The following is a 25,317-nucleotide window of genomic DNA, read 5'->3' as shown; positions in this document are numbered from 1 at the left end:
TCTTCTGGATGAAATGTATGGCATACAGCAGAGTAATAGAACAGGAAATGCATCCGAACCAGCAGCATTCCCTCTATAGGACTAGATAGTTTAGGAGATGAACAGAACAAAAAGCAAAGGAGTACAATTATGCCCTCTAAAGGATTGGAGCATTACTTATAGTTTATGGTCTCTGTGCTACGTTGGGATGATCAGAGCAAAAAATTGTCTTGATGTCATGGATTAGAACCTGTTAAACGCTGCCCACCTGGATCTGATGTTGATACAAGCTCTTGATGGTTTTATTTTTCAGGGTGGTGAAGGAGGAGATCTCGGATGACAATGCAAAGCTACCATGCTTCAATGGAAGAGTGGTGTCCTGGGTAGGTTGGTCTGTGTACGTGTGCTGCGCGGTGGCTGGGATCTAGCTTTAGCTGGCATGTGAGTACAGCTGGAAAGTCCTGGCCTCGTGCCTACAAACAAAATCAGAGTATGTGACAGTACAGGAGTTTGCCTCTTCCCCCCACTCCCCAATACTCTCTAGTTTTGAGGTATTGACTCAAACTCTGCCTTTAAAGAATTTATGCCTTTGCAAGGGTGCGATCATGCATATTCACGTGTGACTAGCTTTACTAGTATGAGTGGTCCCACGGATACCAGTGGGACTACTTGCTTGAATATCGTTACCTATGTGCATTACCTTTGTAGAATTGGGCCCAGACTAAGTAAGTAGAATTGCGTGGGCATGTTTCTTCAGTTAGGCCACGATTTTCAAAAACCAGGGGCTGGAGTTGGGCGTGAAGATTCGTGGCCTGATTTTCAGAAGTTCAGGCACCGAGGGTCTCCAATAGCGTTCTGCACTGTAAAAATCCGGCTGCTTATGATGCATCTAAATACCCATTATTGAAAATGTTACCCTTCTACTCTAAGCTTTGCCTGTAGTAGTTCTTCCCAGAAGCATCCAGGTTGTCAGTGGCAAGACTTAATGAAATTTATGAGGGTCTCTCTTTTGCCTGAGACTGCAAACTGCACAAATGCATACTGATTATATTTTCAGTTGCCGCGGATTGATGTTTCTGCATTTTAGGGGGTGTTCTTCTAATTTGCAAGGATTTCAGAATTGTACCTTTGCTTCAAAGCCCTGTGATCTGCAGATCCGTTCTCTCCACCCCATTTATTTTTGAATGTTTTGAGGGCCACAAGTCTGGGGGGGAGAGGGGGGAAGGAAATTAAACTGCACGAGAACTTCAGAAATGTTCAAGGAATTTTTTAAGACTTTGTCCCACCCTCTAAAGAAAGCATCAGGGTGAATTTGTATGTAGAGCTCTGGAGGAAATCTCATATAATTCATAGGAGAGGGATAAATGTGGTGGTATAACAAAAGAATTGAGTGCATCCTTTTGTCTATGGTACATTACTAACAATAGGCAAGAGTTCTGCTGAGTAAGTCTGTCTGTCTGATTTTTGGAAGGGTCAGTTTTAAGCCTGCTTTGATATCCATTGATCTAGAAGATCATTTTTTTCTTTCAAATGTATTATTTATTTGTACTATGGTCGTGCCTGGTGGCATCAGACAAGATTTGGGCCCCATTGTACTAAGCACAATGCATACACCTACATACACAGAGTAAGAGATGGTCCCTGCCTGAAATAGCTTACAGTCTTAATAGATGAGACAGGCAAAGGGTAGGAAGGGAAAGGGACGGAGGGTGAAGTGGCTTTCCCAGAGATATAGAGCAGATCAGTGTCAGAGGTGGAAATAGACCCCAGATCTCCTGAGTCCCTATCCCTCAGTCCACACCCCTTACATTCTTTCTCCTTTTCTGCGTTTCTCTTAATCAGTGTGCTACAAAGGCCCTTTTGCAGCTGGCTAATTGTAGTTCTTAATTACAATCTGCTGCATGTTGTATCTATGTGCGGCCCTCTCGATGCCTTCCATCCTGCACACAGGTGACTTGCTCTCAGGGCTGCGCTGAAAAAGACCCTCATTGCATAGCTGGTTTGCTCGGCCCAGTACCCAGCTCTGCAGTCGGATTGTGGTCGGCTTGGCAATGATACAGAACCTGTGACTTGAGCAATCTTCCCCAAGGCTTACCGTGCAAGATACCTTCCTGCCCAGCTGGGGATTAGCTTGGCGGTGTAGATGCCAGAACTGCGTTGTGTTTGTTAGGCCATTTTATGAGGATTTTGCTACGCTTGGCTACAAGTTTATAAGTCTCAGGGGTGGCTGATTCACAGAGGAACGTGCTGTTAGCCGCCGGAGAGGGGCTCTTATGAGCCTTCAGCTCTGGGCTTTTTTTTTTTTACGGCAAAAAGGATCTAGCAAGCTCATGTCAGTTTACTATCCTCTGATTATTCAGTCTGAGTGAGACATCAGATGCCCTCCTATTGCTACCCAGCAGAAGATGAGAATACTAATGATTGCGTAAGAGCTGCAATTTTAATACTTGATTGCATAATGAGGAGCACGGTTTTCAAACGTACGCCCCTTGCTGGGATGTCCAAAGCCTGCACTTGGATACTGAAATCTGGAAGTAGGGATACCATTCGTCCTTGCACACAGGGCCAACGCAAGGTCTGCATGACTCAAGTCTCCAAAACAGGGCTTAAGTTGGACTTGAGTGATGTCCAATTGCCCCTACATACTGTTCCGAGCACCTAAATGCAGGGCATGAACATTGTGTTAGGGCCTTGGCTTTGACAGGTATGTCCGATAGGAATCAACAAGTATAGCATTCACCACTGAGAGAGTAAGCTCAGTGAAATTTGTTACTACAGTCTGTGGGGCTAGTAGTCAAGGGACTGGTAGGTAGCCAGTGTCTACAGGATTGCCAGCAGCCAATAAATATTTTAAAAAAAAATGGTTCTAGGGTTATTTTAGTGGGGAAAATCCAAGCAGATAGGTTCATCTGGACCCAGCAATAACTGTAAGGGTGCATATGCGCCAGCCATTGTCAGCTGTCTGCCATGCTCTGTTCAGTGCGGTTAGCTCTGTAGGGATTGGCTTTGTAACCCTCTCGTGTATGGGACAAGATCCTCAGCTGAGTTCCGTTGCTTTCAACTGAGCTATGTTGACTTTTATACCAACTGAGGATCCAGCCCATAGATATACTTCTCCCACCCCAAAGAGAGCACGGGGGTGGGGTGGGGGGGCTAAAATATTTCAGTACCTCAGTCGTCTCACAGAAACACTGCTGAGGAAACCTGTCTCTGCATTCTACGAACCTCGCTGGGCTGCTCGGAAAGTCGCTGGGCCTGTCTGCTGGAAGACGTGACTACCCGCGTTTTGGCTGTCAAAGTCAAAGGAAACCTGGGTGACGTGTTCTAGCCTGCAGTAGAATGCACATGGGCTGTACGCTGTAGAAGGAACGTGCAATGTGTATTTAAACGTCTGTCCGTTTGGGGGTGTGGGAGGGGGTGTTTGACATCTGTATCTGCTGACTCAGACATACAACGTCATGTCTGGCTGTGAGAAACCAACTATATGCGTTCATACTGGGCCTGAGACTGCTCTGTGTGCAGCTGATGAGTTTTACCGTCCTCTTTAGCGAGAGCAGGATTGGGCCTGCAGACTGATTTCTCTCAGCTGTACTCTACAGTATTCTCTTTCTCTCCTGTTTTAAAGGGACACACATTTTAAACAGCATAGTCACAACCATTCTCTAGCCCCACTTCGGCAAAGCACAGGCTTAGGGTTAAGTTCCCCCGTGTTCAGCAAAGCACTCAAACTTGTGTTTAGCATTAAGCGGATGCTCAAATGTTTTGCTGAATCGGGATCTTTAACGTTAAAATGGCTATGGCCCAAAATGGGAACGTTCCCCAGGCTTTAAATAGTCACATAAAAGAAAAATCCAACCCAGCACTTTGTCACCGAGAAATCTTTATTTAAAAAGCTATTTATATAGGTCCTACGCAGCTTGCTTTGTGTGCCGTCCTTGTGGCCCTGCAGCAGTAGATGACTAATAGACGCTGGGATTTTTCAAAGCCGACTAAAGGATTTAGGTAGCTAAAGCCCTTAGATGACTTTGAAAAGCTCAACTACTATTCCCAGAAGTGTGCTGATACAAATCCTTGATGCTACCAAGGAATCAAGGGAGTAATCAAGCAAGAAGGGACCATTTAAATATCTGCCTTCATAACAGAGGGAGAAATCTCCGTTTTTGCTACATGGACCAAGTAACTAGGGTTGCCAATTTCCTAATTGCACAAAACCGAACGCCCTAGCCCCACCCCTTCTCCAAGGCTCTCCTCACTACATTCCCCCTCCCTTGGTGGCTTGCTGTCCCCCACCCTCACTCACTTTCACTGGCCTGGGGCAGGGGGTTGGGGTGCGGGAGGGGGTGAGGGCTCTAACTGAGGGTGCAGGCTCTGGGGTGGGGCCAGAAATGCGGGGTTCAGGGTGCAGGAGGGAGCTCTGGGCTGAGGCAGGTATTTGGGGGGTAGGGGGGTTGGGTTGCAGGAAGGGGTGAGGGCTCTGTCTGAGGGTGTGGGCTCTGGGGTGGTGCTGGGGATGAGGAGTTCCGGGTGTGGGGTGGGCTGCAGGTTGGTGGGGAGAGAGAGGGGGTCAGGGTGTGTGAGGGGGCTCTGGGCAGGGGGTTGGGGTGAGGGCTCTATTTGGGGGTGCAGGCTCTGGGATGGGGGGTTTGGGGTGCAGGAGAGGGCTCCAGGTTTGGGGGGGTCGGGGCTCAGGCTTACCTCCGGTGGCTCCCGGTCAGTGGCGCAGCGAGGGGGGCTAAGGCAGGCTTCCTGTCTGCCCTGGCTCTGTGCTGCACCCTGTAAGCAGCCAGCAGGTCCAGCTCCTAGGCAGAGGTGCAGTAGGCAGCTCTGCGCCTGTTGCTCTCGCCGCAGTTCCTGGCCAATCAGAGTGGGAAGCCAGTGCTTGGGGCGGGGGCAGCGTGCAGAGCCACTTGGTTCACCGCTTTCGGGGCACAGCGCAGTGCCAGGACAGGCCAGGACAGGTAGGGACTAGCCTGCCTTAGCTCCACAGCACCGCTCCCCGGACTTTTAACGGCCCGGTCGGCTGTGCTGACTGGAGCCACCAGGGTCCCTTTTCGACTGAGTGTTCCAGTCAAAAACTGGGCACTAAACTGTTCCCGTTTTCAAGCATGTTTTTTTGCACTGGAGAATAAAACCAACATTGAACAAATACCGATGATCCAGTCAGACCGTCCAAGGGCAGTAGAACCAGTCTAGAGACAGACAAGAGACATCTAGGTACCATAGGAGCTCTGTTCCATGGCTGGATCCATTGTTGTGGTATCTGAGTGCCTGATGGCGGTGCTCTTCTCTCTGATTGGGTCCTGATCTCTTTCGTGTAAATAGATACTGCCAGGCTGGAGGAGTGACCCGAAGGCCATGCCTGCCGCTCGGCACCATTTTCCCCCAATTTAAACTGCTGAACTGAAAAGCATTTATGCAAACAGGCCGATATTCAAGCAGCCTTCTGCACCGCTGGGCCGGGCCCTTATCCTTTCCAACCCATTTGCTATCTCCGTGGGGTTTATTTTTATCTTACCTAAATTCACTTGCTGTTTCGGAAGCAGTTATGAGTGCGATTTAGTGTACGACGGGTGGGAGATCCCTAGTTTTGCTCTGGCAATGGGACGAATTTTGGATTCAGTCTAAGTCAGCTAGTTGGGTGATTGCACTGTGCGAGCCCTCCTGTGCAGACTTGATGTTATTGCAAAGGTAGTTATATTTAGGGCTTTGGAAAATCCATTTCTCCATACTAAGGATTAAAGGGACTTGGATTGTTCCCCCACTCCCCTTTCTAGCGCTGCTGCTGTTTTTCGCTGTTACAAAAACCCATTTGTTTAGGTGGTGGATAAGGGAATGAGTCTTGAACTCAGGAGACCTGAGTTCCCAGCTCTGTCAATGACCTGCTTTGTGACAATGGGCAGGTCGCTTCCTGGCTGTGTGCCTCTGTGTTTCCCATCTGTAAAATGGGGATCATGATATTTGGTTTCTTTTGCAAAGTGCATTGGGATCTACACATGAACAGTGAGAGATGAATGTTACATATTTTTACATATGTTTTTTTTAAAGTCCCAGTGGAATCCCAAAGTCTCTGAAATACATCTTTTTAAGAGCCTCAGTTTTATTATTAATTATGATTTAGTTTAAGTAGAGGGTGCTGGCCACTTTCCAGACCTTCAAGAATAGATAATCCAGGGGTTTCTCCCTTATTCCAGTTTTTCCCATCTGTTCCTACATGAAAGGAAAGCGGCTGCTACTTACTTTATGGTTGCTCCTAGAGCCCTTGGCCAAGATCAGAACCCCACTGGAGGTGCTGTATGGATACATAGTAAGAGACTCCTCTGCCCCCAAAGCTTGCAATCTAAATAAGTACAAGACAAAGGAATCCAGTCCCCATTTTACAAGTAGGAAACTGCAGCATGGGAGGGAAGGGACTTGCTGGTTTGACACCAGGTGCCTCTGTGATTTGAAGCTAGCTCTCCTGTATCCCAGCCCAGTTCCTAATCATAAGGTCGTCTTTCCCCTTTCTTAAACGGGAGCCTCGCAACCAGAAGGACTGTTTGAGGGACGAGTGAATTTTTTGAGTGTATAACGTTTGATTTTTTTTTTAACCTTCTAATGGGGTGGTTAGTAGCAGCATGGGAACGTAAAGGAGAAACGCTGTGGCTCATTGAAATGAAACTCTCTAAAAAGAGACTAAAAAAACCTACCAGAGCCCATGTCTCCAATGATTCAGATGTCAAGATGTACTTGAAAAGAGAGAAACAAACCTCAGAAGCTTTACGTTTTAATTGGGCTCATCAAAAATGTCAGCGCCGGCCGTGTGTTCGGTTTCTCCGCTGACAGAGGTAGCGTGTTCATTAACTTTGTTACGACGGCGGCATTCAGAGGTTGCCGTTAAATACGGAGGGCCCAATCCTGGGAGGTGCTGAGTGTTCTCCACTCCAAGTGAAGTCAATTGGAAAACTCCCATTGATTTAAGTGGTGCAGAATCCAGCTCAATGCCTCTTATAAGCCCAGTGAGCCTTGTCCTGGGCTGTTGACTTCTGTGGGAGCAGGGACTGTGTGTGATGGGTGAAGAAAGGGATCAACACCTGCTGGGCGGCCTCCATTTCATAAAATTCATGAGTCATGACTGGGTGGGGACTGGGAAACCCCTTCATCATACCTGACAGGAGGAAGTCTGGAGTGGCCCCCTAATTGCACTTGGTCTCCCTTTACTGACAAGGTCAGGAATATTAGTGTTAACCTGGTTGTACTATTTCATGTAGCCATCCGTTCCGAGAAGTGCAGGCCTCTGGGTCTGTGAATTATAGGGGTCTTCGCTTTCCTGACACAGATAGTTTGCAATGGCTGCAGTTTTTAGCTCTAGAGCAAAAACGCAGTAGGACCTTTTGAGCAGTGCTGAATGTGGTTTCTCCTTAAAGGGAGACGCTGAGGTATTATCCCCAGGTAGTGGTGAGCGGACGTAGCAGCCCTGCTTTTTACAGCAAGGTTCCAATCCTGCAGAGCTCCAAGCAGAGAGACTTGCAATGCAAGGAACTTAGTGCAGGATCAGGGCCATCGCCCTTTGTTCTGTGCTTCTACATGGGGGTATTCCAAACAAAATTACATTAAAGGAGCTTTAAGGCTGCACATTCCAGTAGGAAGTGCAGAATTTAAGATTGCACATGTGACCTTAACTTTGCCCCCTGCTTTGCGCAAGCATGTTATGAAATTACGAAGTTTCTAATTACTTGATGGCATAGTATTTCTCAACATGGGGATTAATTAGTATTAATTAGTTCATGTGTTTATACAGCTCTTTGAATATGTAAATGGCTGAAAGGTCTCCTACAAGGTCATGTAGAAAGATGGGTTTTTAAGGAAGAAGTCACAAAACCAACCCTTAAGAATCAAACTCCTTGGAAAAGGAACCGCTTGTGAAGAGCAGCATTTGCAGCTCAGAGAAGTGTTGTCTCTTCTTTTCTGAGAGAGTTTCCTGCATTGATTTCAACCTTCCTAAGCAACTGAAACTCCCTGGGAAGATCCTTATTTCCGTCTGGGCCTGTAAGGATCTAACCAGCCTTACCGGATCTGGGCTATGCATGACTCCTCTGAACTCACACGCTGAACCTTTTAGGGGGATGCTCATCCCTGAGGGATAGTGTATACTTGAACATTTTCCAAAACAGTGATTCCAGAGTATTTAGCCCAGAATCCAGTGGATTAAATTACATTGGGAAAAGGCACTCTGATTCTGGCATAAGAATGTCCGCGTGGGGATTTATAACTACTTCAGAATTTCTAACTGTAGACCAGCCCTGACTGTTCCAAACTGTTCTTCCGTTCCATGTGCTGATAAGGTAGAGCCCCGCCGAAGAGCTGTAGATATGCTGCTTCTGCGCGTCTTGCAGTTGGCTAGCTTGGGCTAGTCTTTGTAAATTGTTTTATTGTTTGTCAGCCCCTTATCAAGGCCGGCTAATAAGTGCTAAATGTTACTATGATGAGGTATTCACCACCTTTCTGTCGCTCTTGGTGTTCCTGATACTTGTAATGCAGTGATCTGGGCTAATGGTTATGAAATCAGGGAACAGGACATTTGTGTCCATGGCTTAGCTCCTCCAAGCCAGACAATGCTCCTTTCTTGGTCGCTTGTTTCGCTTTTCCAGGAAAAACATCGGCTTTGTTTGTCTGTTCCTCCCTAGATGAAATGAGATTCATCAGGTGATGGAGCAGAAGTCTTTATTGTCCTGAGTGCCAGTCCAGGGTCAGTTTGGTTGCGGAGTCACAGAAACCAAATCTGTAAGGCTAGAGAGCACATTAGTATTGCAAAGATCAAAAAGCACAAGCAAATGGATGCCCTACATCAGCTATTCCAAACCAGTGGTATTGCCAAGCCTCTTGCAACAAGTGCCTTAGTCTCCCATTCTCCACATTATTAGTGTTGAGTCTGTTCTTGGCCCCTTGTCCAGCTGCCATTCAGCTGTGCATGTGGTAATTCATTGTCAAGCAAACAGTTTCCACGGAGGGGTAAGTATGAGCTACTGAACAGAAGGCAGTGGGCACTGGTTGGTGCAGGCAATGTAAACTGATATCTGCCTCAAAAGACTGAGAACCACCCAGCATCCGTAAACTTGTCTCTAAGTTTCTGTTCGTACCCCACTAGCTAGGATTCTGTTTGTAGCCCTCCTCTTACCGATTGTTTACAACACCCTTTTGCAGAAGATGATGTTGACAAGCGCTGCGGTTGACTGTGCTGAACTATCAGTTGAAACATCTGTGCCTGACCTGCATTGCCAATTGCAAATTACTTTTTTCGCACTAAACCCATAAAATTGCAATGCTTATCTGCCTCTCCTTGCCGCTAATTATTGGAGGAGGCTTATGTTAATCTTACTGTAAATTAATTGTTCACAGTTTAGAACCTTTTAATATCCCAGTCACTTGAACTGAATATATAATTTGCATCCATGCATTTCAGACCTAGCCTCGTTACAGCTTTCTCTTTTGGAATATGGATGTTTTTCAGCATGAACTACTCCAGTACTTGGCTTCCCACACAATGGATTTGAGCTGCCTTTGTTTCCTTTGCTGTTTAAATCACATGTCTGCCTATAGCTAGGCTTGGAAGGGTTAGATTTTTATTGGTAAATGTCAGTGAACGTCAATTTCACCGTGCAGGCATGCACTGATGAAAATGTATTCCCATCCCTGATGATTGAAATTTACAGACAGGCAAAGTAAGAAAAATGCTGCTCGTAAACTTGTTAGCATTTGATTTAAGGCCATTTAGCTTATAGATTTTTGACATGATGCTGACAGTTTTTTGTTTTTAATAGTTATAAAGCTTTACCTTTTTGAATCTGTGTCTGCTGTCATTAAATTGTCTTCTTTTTCCACCACCCAATTTCTCACAACAAAGAATTGAAATGGATAAAAGTAAAAAATGCTTAAAGAAGCCCATCATGTTGTGCAAATGTGAAAATTTAAATCAATGAAAATAGAAAACAAATGCTTAAAAATAAGCATCAACATTACCTGCTGAAAGTATTATTATTTTTTTAAAGTACTCTGCAAAGCCTACCTACAGCAAACGCCTTGACTCTCCCATTGAGTCGGTTGTGATAACTGGGCTCTTCCACTGTAGTTCTTTTGTGTGTGTGTGTGGGGGGGGGACGGGACATTCCACATCCTGGCAGAATGTTTAAAACCTGGAGCATTCGGCATACGTGAAGTAGCTTAGTATTCCCCTCCTCTCTTTCTCCAGAGGGAGGTGCAACCGCTATTGACACTTTGAAGTTAAAAGACGAGTGACATTTAGAAAGTTCTGAGTTTCGTCTTTTTTTTTTTTTTAAATAACATCTATATCATTATATTTGTCATAGGCAGGAGCTTTGATCTTGGCGTCACATGCTGGACTGGTTTCCATAGGCGATATCTTTAAAAAGAGGCTTTGCAACCCTTCAGCTGTTGCTTGTTTCCCCTAGCTTTGGAACTGTGCTCATTTATACCCGCGAGTCACAATCGCCGCTCCTGATTGGCGAACAATTGCATGCCTCCTGTTATGTTTGTCGTCCCACCTCCTCCATCCCTGCCTTGGCCTGCTTGTTTGTCTCATCCACTTGTTCCATCTTACGGGGGTTTTTTGAGACTGTAAGTGATTTGGGCCTGTCGCTTACTCTGGATTTGTAAGACCCCTGCTCAGTGAGGCCCAACCTGCTTGGCCTTTAGACACTAGCGCAGTATAAAGATTGTTAATATTAAACTACGTGCCCGTCTTTCATCTGCACAGTAAGAGGCAGGTCCTGCCCTGAAGAGCTTCCAGCTCAAATGAGCACAGCTGACAATGGGACCATTATCTCCATTTTATAATTGGGGGGCAGGGGGGTGGAGTGACTTGCCCAGCGTCACAGGCAGTCCGTGGCAGGGGTGGAGTCGAACTCTGATCTCCTGAGTCCCAGGCTAGTGTCTTAAGCGTAAGCCCATCTTCCTGACAAAATGTGTGGCCACTGAACGAAATGACGGGTGAAGAGCAGAGGCCAGGAGTCTGGCTGGATTTTATCACAAGAGACCGTTCTGCTACTGGCCTCAACCCAGAGCCAGCCAGCAAACTCGGAGTAGAAAGATTTCCCCCTCCTCCTCCAGAACCACAAGGTACCAGGTGGGTGGGGGAATAGATTTCTCTGCAGATTAGGACTGAATTGGATTGGCAGAGCAGCATGTGAAAAAGTGCGGGTATAGGCAAGATCGTAAGGCCGGATTCTGCTCTCACCAGTTTTGCATTGATGCAGGACAGGAGGCGTGAAGAGCATAGACGTGAGAAGAGAATCGGGCCTTTAGGAGGGCTCAGAAGATTCCCATTCCCCAGAGGTTGGGAATGGAAGTGGGGCAGACAGACCTACCTCCTCTCCCACAGTGACAGGAGCTGAGCTGTTGATTGGCGGGGAGGGAGGGGGGTTGGGGCTGATGAGCAGGGGTGTATAGTCTGGTTACTGTTCCCCTCTGCCAGTCCCTGCCATATGGAGCTGTTGGGTGAAATACCTGTATATTTATTGTTGCAAAAATGGATTTCACTGCAGCCTGTTTGCAGGACTGGGAGCGACTCCGGGGGGGGACATGACTTCTACATCCATAGCAGCACAAGTTCATGGACAATCTGCCAAACAGTTCAAGCACCAGAGAACGGATTCTTGTCCTAGCAGTGATTCTGTCCTGGCGATAACCCAGGAGGCCAAGCTACTGGTATTTCAGGCTTTCGTAACTGGAGCTTTAAGTTCCCTCATCCCGTCTGTGGCGCGTAGTCTTATGGGATCAGCGTGCACAGGGAGTAAACAGGAGGCAGCCGGCGTGGGCTGGTGTAGCCGTTCATCTGTCATGAATACGTTAGCAGCTCATAGGGCAATGACAGAAGATGAAAGATGGGTTGGGGCCTGATCCAAAGTCCATTGAAATCAGTGGGAATCTTGCGGCTGACTTCAGTGGGCTTTGATCTAAGACCTTTGTGCGTGTGTGTTTATCTACAGGACTTATAGGAAGGAATTGTCAGCTGTGCTGCTAAGAAAATGGATCCTCTTATGTATATGCCACTCACATGAACCTGTCCTCTCGGGCAATCTGTGGGAACCCCTGGGGATGAGTGTGTCGGTGTATTTTGCATTTAGCATTTGAATCCAAGCCATGATGCTACTTGTCAGCTGTATTTGAGGGTAAAGTGCGACCTCCTCCTTTGGTGAGCTAAATCACAAATCAACTTTGTTTGTTTTGCAACATGACTTTAAATTACATTCTGGCTCTCGCTTTGGTGAGGCTGCTTCTTAATCAGTTTAACATGCATTGTACACCCTTTGAAAATTAAAATAGATGCAGGCAAACTCCCAAACCTCAATTCCTAACCTCAGATGGTTTGCAAACAACTTTGTTTTTCAGTTGGTGTATCTGATGAGACGTTTGAAAGAGGTTATAAAGATGTTTTGAAGCATGGAAGTTGCATTTAGAAGATGTGATGCTTTTATATATATATATATCTTCCAATGTGCTATGAAGTACAATTATTCAAATAGTCTTCTGTCTGTTTCTAGACTCCCCACACCTCTCTATATTCCTCCAGATCTTGCAGTATTCTACTAGCGATTTGTGTGACGCCTGGCCAAGATTTTTCCAAAGTGGCCAGTGATTTTTGGGTGCCCAACTTGACCCTTTAAAGGGACCCCCATTTTCAGAATATTTTAGCACCCACCCTCTGAAAATCAAGCCCCTTTAAGCTGCCCCAAATTCACGAGGCATTTCTGAAATTCTTAATCCATATGTTTTAGCACTCTTCTATATGAACAGTTAGACTGTGTCCTCCCCCTTGAGCTGGGACATGTGGTTCCCAGCTCGTGCAGATGTACTAATTCCACTCGAGCCAGGGTGCTAAAAATGGCAGCGTAGCTGGGGCAGCATGGGCAGCGGTTGAGCCAGCTACCTGCGTGTTCCCACTCCGACCCCTTGGTACGTGCTCTGGTTGCTAACCCTAGCTGCCGCATGGCTCTGCTCATATTTTTAGCATGTTAACTCGAGCAGCTCTAGCCCGGGTCCATCTAAGTGAACGGGGAATCCCACCGCCCAGCTCAAATGTAGATGTGGTCTGAGTGCACAGCAAGCTGGGGTGCAAAGCCCCGATGCCCTGGCGTATTGCACACAAACTGGCAGTGTGGTCCCTGCATTAGCAGGTCCCTGGTGTGCGTTGCCCGATTCCCACTTCAAAACCGAGCGACTCCAAGTGAGCTAGGGACTTGTAATGGGTGTTAGCGGGGTCCCGAGAGCTAGTTAGTGCTCAAGCGCACTGTCGATTTACATCCCGGGTTGCCAGGCCCTGACCGTTCCTCTCGACAAAGCCTAAGTTTTAACTGAATGTAAACCAACCAACCCACGTTCCCCTGAGCTGCTCTGCTGTAAGAAATGCCTCCCTTGATCCCTGGTCCCGCAAACCCTTCAACACGAGTCGGGGGTCCTTCCCCTTGATGCCAAGGGGACTGCTTACATGGGCAAAGTTATCCCTTTGCTCCGGGGTTTGTAGGATTGGGACCTTGCTGGGGATTTTGGCTGTGGAAAAGCCAGTGGCAGCTGTGGGAGGGAGGGCGTGTACACACGTACACACACACACACACGTACACACACCCAATCCTGCAGTGCTTTCACAGCCTGGCCACTGAAGTTGGGAATTTGAAAAGAACTGGCCCGCAGGTAGCTGCCGATTCAGAACCAGCCAGGAGGCCAGCAGTGTGCACACGGTGGGTTGGCCGTTATCCGGGGTTTTTCGGAAAGCTTTGCGACATCTGAGAACAATTGGCTGAGGGACTGGTTTGTGATGAATCCAATTTCTGATTGGCTCTTAGTGGGGTCATACCTAGGTCTCTCTCTGGCTGTAGTATCTCGGTGCCAAGAGATAATGCTTTGTCAATGGACCTAACTGCTTGTCTGTTGTATGTGCACTTCCAGACGCTGCATTGCAGGGCAGTTGCTATTGCATTTGTCCGGTCGAGTCGTGCAGCCTTGTGCCGTACAGGGTTGCATAGGAGACCTGGGATTGTTCAGCGATCCGTTGCGAAGAGCCAGTGTCTCTTAGCGCGTACTTGAGGCGGCGGATGCAGAATCTAAATAATCCAAACAAGCTGCTTCCTGCTGATTCTAATTTGTGAAAAGAAATGACAGCCGGACCTTTCTCTTCTCCTGTCAGAATACAAGCTCACGTGCTCCTCTGCTCTTGGCGGTGGGGACTGAACCTTGTGCCCGTTTTGCTGGGAGAAATATTCTGAGTCTGGATTCATGAGGCCAGGGCGGGAGGAGGCGATTCTGCTCTACGGTGCATTGACCTTCCCCAGCGCAGCCTGTGTTTTCCGAAAAGCTCGGCGGACGGGGTGCGTGTTGGGTACAGGAACATCTTGGAAATCCGGCCATTTGTGCCCGAGTGGGAGCTGCTGAGAACTTTGAAAACTGTCCCTGGCTGTGGGTGCGGAGCTCTTGAAAATAGGGTCTTGTGTGAGTCCACTTCTTGGTGGCAATTGCAAGATCCTGCATCACTTGGCCCCAACCATTTGTATGTCTGTGGCCTTGTTTCTGTTCATACTCCAGCCGGCCCCAGTACCTACTTTTGTCCTCTCCATGAGCTTGGCATGCCCTCTCTGATCCTGTTAGCCAAACCCCCACCTCCCGTTCAAATTCCTTTTAAAATCTCCCGGCCGTCGTTTTGCCTCGGGGGAGCGAGTTACAGAAATTTGAAATAACAAAAATGAAACCCCTAATTCAGGGGAGTGATTTCAGTTGTACACGTGCCTTTCCAAGTAACCGCACAATCCTGTCCTAAGGGTCCTCTCCCCTGTGCTCTTGGACCCTCCTCTCTTCCAATTTAGAATTAGGAGGGAGGAGGGATGGGGCTTGGATCCAGCAGGGATGTTAAAATCAAGGACAGAAGAGGAGCTGAAAGCGGCTCCTTGGGCCTTCCTGTCACTCAGGCAGATGCTAATGGTACAGTCACTGGGGGGACAGATTGGGGGTTAGGTGGAAAGATCAAAACTTAGTTTTGACTATTTTCTCCTAGATATCAGGCCACAGAAGTGAAACGGACACTGAGGGGGAGGGGAGGGGAGCTATTCTCCCACTAATGAAAGCAGATGGTCCTGCCTACGCTTACATGCCTCGTACAAGGGGCAAGGAGACCCCTAAGGCTGTGAACGCTGAAGCCCAGCTGTCTCCAGTCACTTTAGAGACCCTTGTTATAGTCAGTTTCCCTTTGCCATATGTCAGAGGAGATGCAGGGCTGAGGAATCATGGGCTGATATTCTGTTTTAGTAGACACAGTCAGCGGCATGCGAACTTGAGCTCCTCCAAGCTTTGCAATTGAGGACGTTTTAGAGCTTTCCCAGACTTGTGCCAGGGGGGTGGAGAGAAGAGTGTGTTCTTGAAATAAAAGTTTGAAGGGAGGCCAGATATTTTGCAAAAAATCTGGAGAAAGAGCTGAAGTTGGCGGGAAGAGGACTGCTTGATAGGAAATGGGATGATTGTTGGCGCTCTTGGCACCAAGTAACGTGAGGATGACATTGTCTTTGCACCAAAGATCTCTTGAACAGACCGAGCAGTGAAGCTGGGGCCTGACCCAAACCCCACTGAAGTCACTGGGGGTAGGATACAGTGGCAGTGAAGGTCATCAAGCTAGATTAGAACATATGGACGTGCATGTTTTCATCTGCCCCTCAGTGCCGTAGTGGGAGAGACCTTTGCTCTGCCTTGAATACAGATGGGCCCACGCTGAAACATTTCCCTGTGGATTTTGAGCCTGCCCAAGTGCAGGGATTTTGCTTCTGCCTGGTATATAAAATAGAAGCCTCTGGCAAAAATTCAGAACCAGACCTGAGGATGAAATGAAATACATAGTCTCCTATCAAAACTGGAGGGGGAATATAAAGAGGAAGGAAGTTGTTGCTCCAACTGTAATTTGGTCAGGATACCTGGGTAAATTGTCCTATTATGAAAATGACCCAGGATCTTAACTAGCCACAGATGGTCAGGCCTGTGTTTAGGGTGACCAGATGTCCCAATTTTATAGGGACAGTCCCAATATTTGGGGCTTTGTTTTATGTAGGTGCCTATTACACCCCACCCCCTGTCCCGATTTTTCACCCTTGCTGTCTGGTCATCCTACCTGTGTTTCAGTTCGTCTGAAAGACCCATCCAGGTGCACAGCTCCTCTGACCGCAGCAGCCCGTGCTTGGCATTTGTTCTCTAGTTCCCCGGAGCCTGCCCCAGAGCCCAGTGAGGGATTGGTGACCACAGTAAGCGCTAACCCCCAGTAATAGGTGTTTGCAGGGTCAGAGGGCGGCATGGTGCCTAGTGAATCCTCATCACAACTTGCCGAGTAGCTTGGGTTGTCCTTGGGGCAGTCTCCCGTCCCAGGCCCTAAAGTAAATCCTGTGTCCCTCACCTGCCTGGGCAGACCCTCATGTCTCTGGGGAGTCCTGTTGACTCTATCCAGGTGGATGGTTGGATCCCTTTGCGGGATCGATGCCCACACGGGCAGTGCTCCTGGGCATTGATTTCTCAACCTTTCCAGACTACTGAACCCCTTTTCAGGAGTCTGATTTGTCTGGTGTACCCCCAAGTTTCACCTCACTTAAAAACTACTTGCTTACAAACTCAGACATAAAAATACAAAGGTGTCACGGCCACACTAGTACTGAAAAATTGCTTGTTTTCTCATACAATTATGAAATCAGTTGGAATATAAATCTTGCACTTACATTTCAGTGTATAGGATACAGAGTATAAACAAGACACTGTCTGTGTGAAACTGTAGTTTGGACTGACTTCGCTAATGCTTTTTATGCAGCCTGTTGTATAACTAGGCAAGAATCTAGTTGAGTTGATGTGTCCCCTGGAAGACCTCTGCGTACCCCGAGGGGTACATGTTCCCCTGGTTGAGAACCATTGCTCCTCGGGACAATAGGCCACGTCTCTGGGGCTTTGCCTTCGGCAGCCAATGGAACTATGCCTTCGTATGAAATAATGAGTCTCTGCCCCTAACGAGAGGTGGAAGTTACGGCATTGTCTGCAGAAATCCTGACTAACGGCTCTTCTTAATTAGGTATTTATGCATCTGCTATTCTCCCCCTCCCTCCTTGTCCTCAAGGGGGCAGAGATGCAAAGAGCTTCAACATTTCACACAGCAGAGCTGAGAGATTTAAATAAGACTTCTAAAGAAGCTGCATGTTTTAGGTTCTCAGCCCAACGAGCTCAGTAACTACTGATGAAGAGTAAAGTGCAGCCGGCGTGAGAGCAAACTGTACTACGAACACCCCCACCAACCCAGCCCTCATTGCATCGTGGCCTCAGCTATGGGTCACCTTAACAAATCTCTTCCTCCGTTTTGTGGCCTGGGCTAGTTCAGAGGTTCTGCGGTGAGGCAGGCGTTCTTTGTGTTACAGTAGCCAACGTGGTGCTAGGCCCAGTACAAACACATAGCAAGAGAGAGTCCCTGCGCTGAAGTTTATAGTTTAAATAATATGACACGGGGTGGGGTGGGAAACTGAGGCACGGGAGGTGAAGTGATTTGCCCGAGGTCACACAGAAGGTCAGTGGCCTAGCTGGGACTAGAACCCAGGTGTCCTGATTCCCAAGCCAGTGTGCTATTCGCGTCTCTGACTCCAAATGGGACCTTCGGACTTACGTGCACTTGAGCGATCAGTTGATGGTGTACCAGTAGATTTGCACTAGCCTACCCACCACTGATTCGGTGCACCTACAGTCACCCTGAGCCAGCATAAGGTTTTTCCTGGTGCCTATGCTAAGCTTTCAGGTGGGATGGCTGACGGGTGCATCCATTCAGGCATTTGATTGGATTGAGTCCCGTGTAAATTAATGGGGTAACTTAGATCGCTGCCCCCTAGTGACTCAATTACATTGCTTTCGCCTCTGGTTGCCCAGTGCATTTTAATTGGTTAAAGGACATTTTAATTGGTTAACCTCACTAGTGTAGAGAAGTGCTGAGGAGTGAAAGACGACGTCGTGGCCAGAATATTGCACGATGGGCCAAATTCACCCTGGTGTAATGGTGTAGCTCCACTGACTTGATTAGAAATACACCAAGGATCGACCAGCTGTGCAAGGTCCAAGCCCACCCTAAAGGAGGTCATTTACACATGCCTAGCATGCAGAAAGAAAGGTGAGTCTTCCATCAGTGTTAAAGATCACAGGTGATACTCTTACCGTAGACTCTTGCTAAGCTTCACAGTATTAACCTGCATCCTCTGAGCCTGACACTGGGTATCACTTGTGCTGCTGTAAATCAGAAGTGACTCTCTAAAGTCAGCGGAGATACTGCAGCATTAACAGTGGGAGAGGAGAATCAGGCCCTTTCTGTAGCTCACGCAGAATGGGTAAGCTCTCCTCATCTCTCTACAAAGATTTAATAGCAGGTGCTGTGGTGAGATCTTAGCAATATGAGGATCTCACTGTGTTAATTCGTGAAACAGACTTTAAGTTAAATAAACATTACGTGAAGCAACAATTATAATTGGTTACACATTTATTAATTCTCACCCCGGTGAAATAGGCAAAAGAGGTTTAGGGTCTGCCTCATCAATCACTGAAATGCAGCCTTCTCTGGGGTGGAACACAGCAGCAACACAGGAACGCCGTGTAACCACACACAGCACAGCTGCAGTATAAGGCAGGAAATGAAGCAGGATGCTGTATCCAGTTGAAACTGCAGGGGGAACTTGATGGGCAAAAGGTAATGATTGGAGTTGGCATTTGGCCAGGACGCTGGAGTTAACAACCCTGCTCTTCTGGAAACACTTTGAGAAGCCTATAATGCCCAAACAGAATACCAAGTTCTTTTTTTTCTTTCAAAATGACCTTTTGCGATACACTCTAGCTCTCTAAGAGAAAGGGATGTGATTTATCTTCAAGCAAAGCCCATCAGAGACTTAGATCTCTGCCTGGCATCGTTCGTTGTAGAAAGAAATGATGAATCCTTAATGAGCTTTACAAAAGACAGAACAGATTTCCCTGCACCCCAGTGCATGACACGAGCCCTTTGTTTGATCCCAGAGTGCAGAAGCAGCAAACATTGCAACACCCTCACTTTGCTCCAAAATTCCTTTTCCTTGTGCTGTCACAACAAAGAGCTGTCCCGCTCCATTTGGAAAGCTGTTTTCTTACAGCATGTGCTATGGTAGCATTGGAAGGCCCCAACCAGATTCAGAACACCATTGTGCTAGGTGCTGTACTATGTGTAACTTTTCTGATTCCACTCCACTTGACCACTGTGGAAAGCCAGCTAGCCTGAGCCATTGTCTTAATCCAACTGCAGCTTGGTCGCCTGGGGCAGGTTTCCTTTCCTGCAGTAGTACAGCGGGTGTTTTCCTGAAGCTCCTTCGTCGTATTCCTGTTAATTTGGTTTACAGCCATCAAAATATTGAATGACACTTTATTTCCCATGTTCACAAATGTGGATGTCTAGGAGTGAAGGATGAAAGATTCGGCGAACGGCAGAACATGCCCTACCAGCTGTCAGCCGACACGGATCTGGACAGCAAATGATTTTGTTTTAATAACTAAATCGCTCCAAGGCCTTTTGCTAAAGTCAGGTCATCCTGCAGGACCCTCCAGGCCCCAGATTGGCAGAGCAGCAAGAACACTTTCTGAAGCCCTTTTAAACGGTCTCCCTCCCAACTCATTTCAGGTGCTGCCAGACTTGAGGGATTTCCTGACACTTCCAATATCCTCAAAAAAGCTGTTTGAGTTTCACATCCTCCCCTTTTCTCCCCAAAGCTGGGCCATACAAACTCTAATGATCAGCAGGAGTTTTCCTCGTTGCTTTGCAGGGCTAAGCCCTTCCCTTTAAAGATGCAAACACTTTTTTGCATTTGGCCTTCTGCAAGGATTTCAAAGCATTAAAATGTTGATTCCTTGGGTTTCACTAGTCCTTGGTGTTATCCTTATTTGACTGATGGAGAAACTGTGTCACACACATTAGGTCACTTGTTGAGTGTCTCGCAGCAAATCGTGGCAGAACTTGGGCCAGAACCTAGGAGTTCTGGCTCGCAGGTCTGTGCTCTAAGCACTAGGTGATGTTTCCTCCATTAGGTAATACTAGCTCTAGCTCGGAGAAAGAGTTCTCCATTTTCTTGCCCCACTAAATTCAAATTTAAACAAAAATTTTTGACCAGCTCCAATAATAACCTGTCTCCCTGCCTGGAGAGCAACTGTTTGGTTTCCAAAGAGACCCAGGCTTAACCCCAGGCTCCTGACTGATGGTGGGGCTGCCCTCTGTCGGCCCTTCTAAATCCTCTCGTGGGAATTAACTTTCAGTTGACAACTGACATCGTCACGACTTTCTTTCAGGCTTTGCGTGCTGGCCAACAGGAGGTACCAGAAATCAATAGAGCGAGCTCGTCTATGCGGAGTTCCCAGTCAAATTGGGCAGGTTCTGGTAGGTGTGGGTCAAGCCACTGCATTGGTGGAAGGATGGAACAGGCCACTTGGCTAGCCCTCTTCTGTCTCTAGTGGGTGGTGGCATGGTCTTATGGTCTACATATAGGAATCAGGATCTCCTGAGTTCCATCCCACCTTGCCACTGACTACCTGGGGAGGGATAGCTCAGTGGTTTGAGCATTGGTCTGCTAAACCCAGGGTCATGAGTTCAATCCTTGAGGGGGCCATTTAGGGATCTAGGGCAAAAATTGAGGATTGGTCCTGCTTTGAACAGGGGGTTGGACTAGATGACCTCCTGAGGTCCCTTCCAACGCTATGATTCTATGATACCTCTGACCTATGGCAAATCTCTGAGGCACTGTGCCTTGGTTTCCACATCTGTAAAATGAGGCTAATGATATCTATCCTACCACCCAAGGGTGCTGCTGAGAGGCTAAGTTAGCTAAGAAAAGCACTGTATGTCCTTGTTTCTGCACCTCCACTGGGTCTGGGACAATCAAAGCAGTCTAAGGGAGCTGGGAACTCCAATCCTATCGAATGCTGATAAGAAATGGGTGTGTGGCCCTTCGTCCCTTTGAACAGGCCAGGCCAGGTGCACTATGCCTAAAATAGAGCCCATGGCTAACATCAGGCAAAGCTGACAGCGGCCTTCGGTGTGTGCACCAGAGCCCCAGGTGTTGTGCCACCTCGTCAGCACAATTAGCTCGTCAGGCCAAGGGCGCGGGGCTGCTGGGTAACTGACAGTCCCGGCTAAAATGTGTCACTTCCGTTTTTCTTGGGAAGTGATCGGTCTTGGTGTCAGCTCATCTCGGCCTCTTTGTTACGTGGCTGCACGTAATTAGGACAGGTGTTCCCCTCTGTGGAAAGCCTGGAGAGAATTTTTTGCATCTTCCCGCTTCAAAGCAAATGGCACTAGACTGGTCTGGGTAGCTCAGTCTGATTTGGGAGCGGGACGAGGTGTGAGGAGTGTTCGGGTCTCGTGTCTACGCCCAATTTCTTTTCTTCTTTTGTGTTCCTTGGTTTGATTCGTGCAAACGTTCTCCCCTGCAGAGGGATTCCTTGAGGGACAGGCCTTGCTCAGAGAGTCACCTCCGTCTCCATAATGCCACCATACCTTCTAGACGCCTTCCCGGCGCTAAACAGATTCCTGTCGGCATGTTATTTGGATCACTCACGCGATGTGTCGCTTCCATATTTTCCCCCCGTCGCTCTAGCTTTGGGTGATGTACGAGTCTGATGAGTAATATAGCTGGCTTCGAAGAACCATTTTGTATTCAAACTGCTCCTTTTTATGTCCATCTGTCTCTTGCCTGCCTTTTTCTATGATCTATTCCCCTTCGGGACTCCGTGCTGCCTGCCATGATCACCGGTTTTCCTCCCCCGCACCCCTTGCACTGATGGCTAGTATTTACCCAAGAATTATATTAGGATTAGCCTTTGATAAATTAACCAATTACGGTCAAGCTCGTTTATGCTGTGTTTAGCTTTTATGCCCCGTTACAAATGGAGAGAGACTGAGACCTTTGGCCTCTCAGTGAGAGGTGATAATCTTAGTTGGTATTAGTGCATCTACTTAATTAAAAGATTTCTTAATCGTGTTGTGTGGAGGGACTCGGGCAAGGGGATTTAGATGGTTTAGGGGATTGGTAATAGGATATGGGCCCCTTCGCCTCTAGGTGACTAGTTCAAGTGGAGCTCGTGGCCAGAAATGGTCGGCATCTCGTCTGATCAGCAGCCCATGTGAAAGAAATGTCCTCGGTGTCATTTCTGGTTAATCCGAATTCCCTGTCGCTGGACAAAATTTGGTACCGATGAAACGAGGCTGACGGATGCTCTCTCACGGTCAAGGCACTGGATGGGACTTGGAAGATCCCAGATTAATTCCTGTTTCTGCCACGCACGCCGTGGGTGACCCTTAGACAAGTCACCTCATTGCTCTGTGCCTCAGTTTCCCATCTGTTCAAGATGCCATTCAAACTGCCTTTCTCCCACCCTGGGTATTGTCTGTTTGGCCTGTAAGCTCTTTTGGGGCAATAGCTATCTCTTGCTGTGTGTATACAGGGCCGAGCACAACAGGACTCTGATGTCCTCCTTTCGGGCCTCGAAGTACGACCACACTATAAATAAAATCTTGCAACAGGAGGAGTTTGCACAAGTGAACAAAAAATGGAACAGGTTTTCAAGCCTTTTTGCCTCCTGTGTTCTCCAACTGACGTGTGGCGGCCTGGATAGCGTGGGACGAGGGGCTGTTTCCCTATCGTAATAATAATCAATAAATCTAATCTATATTTTAAAACAAAAATATTGCTCCTATTTTTGCCCCTTCTGTTGGAAATAAAGTTGGAGCAAAACTTGACCCCTTAATCTGAAATCCCCAAACTTCAGGAGTTCGTTTTGAAATGGAAGCTGGGTCCAAACCGCTTCTGGTTTGATTCTAAGCGTCCTTTATCCAGCTATGGCCCCTTCCACCCAAGGGCCATAAATTAATTTACAAACATTAATGAATTAATTTAACCTCGCACCAGCCTGAGGGGAAAACCTGAGCTACGGAGAAATGAAGTGACTCATTTACGGCTGCACAGAATCCCCAGCAGAGCCGGGAATTGAACCCAGATTATCTGATTCCTAGTTGTGTGCTTTAACTGTGGCTTTCTCCAACACTAGCAAGGTTCTGTAAAGATGGAAGTAGCCCTCGCTTCACCTGGCTCTACCCAAAAAAAAAAAAAAAGTGTGTGTGGTGATGGGGAATAGACTGAAAGACATTGGCCTCCAAAACCTTGGAGAATAGGGAAATGTAGATACAAGGCAGCTGGATAAATCAGGTTTGGTTAGTAGAAGTCTCCAACTTCAAACATCCTCCAGTGTCCCTCAACATAAGACCTTGAGTTAGGAACGAGGGAAAAGAGGGGAACCCATTTGTTTAGCTCCAGTGTATCCATAACCTGATTGGCTTACTCTCAAAGGGCCTGATTCTGCATGGGAGTTTCATCCGCTGAGTTTGGTGGAACAGGACTGGACCCATGTGTCTTTTGTGTAACCCTAATATCCCTGCTATCCATATACACGAGGCTTCCTCCTGTTGATAGGAAGTTGAAAATAAGAAGTGGCCATGTGGTGGGGATCTGCAGAATTTATACACCCTTGTAATGAGAATGGAATGTATAAGCCTCCGACACACCGGGCTGTGTCTAGCTGCCTGTTTGTGGTGAGAAGATTGATTGCTGTAGCTTTTCTTCAATTACCCGTTTTCACATGAGCGTTCTACATTGAGTCCTTTGCATCCTTCCCCACTCCCCTGACTGGCTGCCTGCCAGCAGCCTGTAGCTTCCATGAATGCAGAGGTCGGTATTCAAGGGGGTTTGAACAGAGTCGTTTATAGCAACATGGTTTTACAGAAGGTTTCAGGCCATTATGGACTATTGAGAGCACACAGCCTGTGAAGCAAAAAAACAAAATAAAATAAAATAAAAATGTCCTCTGGATTTTTAAACTGACTGCCATTTGTTTCTGCCTGTCTGAGGATTTTATGGCACTGTTGAGGAATGACCTTGACGTTTTATAATGGAAATGGGCCTAAATCACAAAACTCAGACCCAGCTGGGGATTTCAGGTCTACCTCCTAAAGTTTCCAGGTGTTCAGGCAGGGGATTTTTGTAAAAAATAAGGACTAGCCATGGAATTGGATCTGGACCCAGATTCCCCCATGTTCGGGGGTGTCTGTGTAACAAACCATGGCTGTGTGCATACAGCCGGGATCCAGTCCTCAATCTTCAGCACTTCTTGCCCAAGTGCCTGACGGAACAACGCCTTGCATTCGGGCCATGTGATTTTGCAGGCTTTGATTTTCCTTGTAAGCACGGGGGGTTGATTGAACCCATCGGGTAAAGCGGTCACTGAAGGCAGGGCGTTCTGCAAAGTCCCCCAGCGCATTCATGTGCATGCGTTTCCCAAGGGCTCCTGAAGGCCTGGGAGGATTCCAGGGGTTTTGTTCAGTCCTGGTGACCTGCTGAGGGTCACAAGTTTCCTTCTGCAATGTCCTTTGAATTTCCTAAGTCTCTCAAAACGTGCTCCCTGCCCAGCAATGTCGGTCTTGCTTTGAGTCAGCTGCAGGGTTGTGGGTCTCATAAGGACTTTGCACAAATCCCTACAAGTTCCAATTTCACATTCGGACCCAAAGTGATCTGGCTTTTGTGAAAGGTTGGCAAAGAGCCATCAAAATCCAATGCCAAGCAGTTCTCTCTGCCTCTAATCTACCAAGGGGGCAGCTGAGCACCTTACATCAGGGCATGGAAACCTGTATGGGTGTATCTAATTCTCCCTTTTATTCTGTTGCAGCTGGTCCTGGCTGAAAGCTCCCACTCCGACACGGGCTCCCAGTGCGCTGAAAGCCACACGGACCTCCCTCCTCCCATCGAGAGAACGGGTGGCATCGGAGACTCACGGCCTCCTTCATTTCAGTAAGGCCAAGCTATTCTTTCTAATCAAGGGATGCAAAATACTTCCCTGGCTCTTCCCCCACCTCTCTGCCTTGCCCTCCCCCAGCTCTCAGCACCCTGTGTTAGGTGCTTCCCACCTGTTTTGTTTTATTGTTTTGATATTGTTGTGCTCATTGGGGAATAAAAAGGGGGATGGGAGGGAAAAATGTGATCATCTGAGAAATTACCTTATTGCTCGTCCTTTCGAAACCCACCTTGCGGGGGAGAAGGGGAGGAATGTAAATGCTTTGGGTGGCATGTGGATGACAACCTTTTATTACCGTGTGCCATATAATTATGTAGCATACACAGGCAGCAGAACGTTATGATAAAGAGCAGCAATTTGCTTAAGGAATAATGCTCCCCACGCTATCACCCTGACTGTATGGAATGCAACGTACATTGGTGGAATAGCAGCCTAGTTACCTGCAGC

The 25,317-nt window shown here is 47.5% G+C and overlaps 1 protein-coding gene across 5 annotated transcripts in view; it reads left to right on the top strand.

The window, feature by feature from the left end:
* DVL1 (dishevelled segment polarity protein 1) overlaps positions 1 to 25,317 on the top strand; it is a 175,661-nt gene that overhangs the window by 75,480 nt on the left and 74,864 nt on the right. For all 5 annotated transcript variants that reach the window (XR_012665431.1, XM_048825160.2, XM_075121092.1 and 2 more), the window contains exons 2-3: positions 293 to 362; positions 24,745 to 24,866. Coding sequence is in view for 4 of the 5 variants with exons in the window: in XM_048825160.2 (XP_048681117.2) it covers positions 293 to 362; positions 24,745 to 24,866 (192 nt within the window). In the remaining variant the exon portion in view is untranslated. The remainder of the gene's footprint in view (positions 1 to 292; positions 363 to 24,744; positions 24,867 to 25,317) is intronic.

Source organism: Caretta caretta, chromosome 18, assembly GCF_965140235.1.
Source record: "Caretta caretta isolate rCarCar2 chromosome 18, rCarCar1.hap1, whole genome shotgun sequence".
Lineage (NCBI taxonomy): Eukaryota > Metazoa > Chordata > Testudines > Cheloniidae > Caretta > Caretta caretta.
This window is presented reverse-complemented; position numbering and strand designations above follow the sequence as displayed.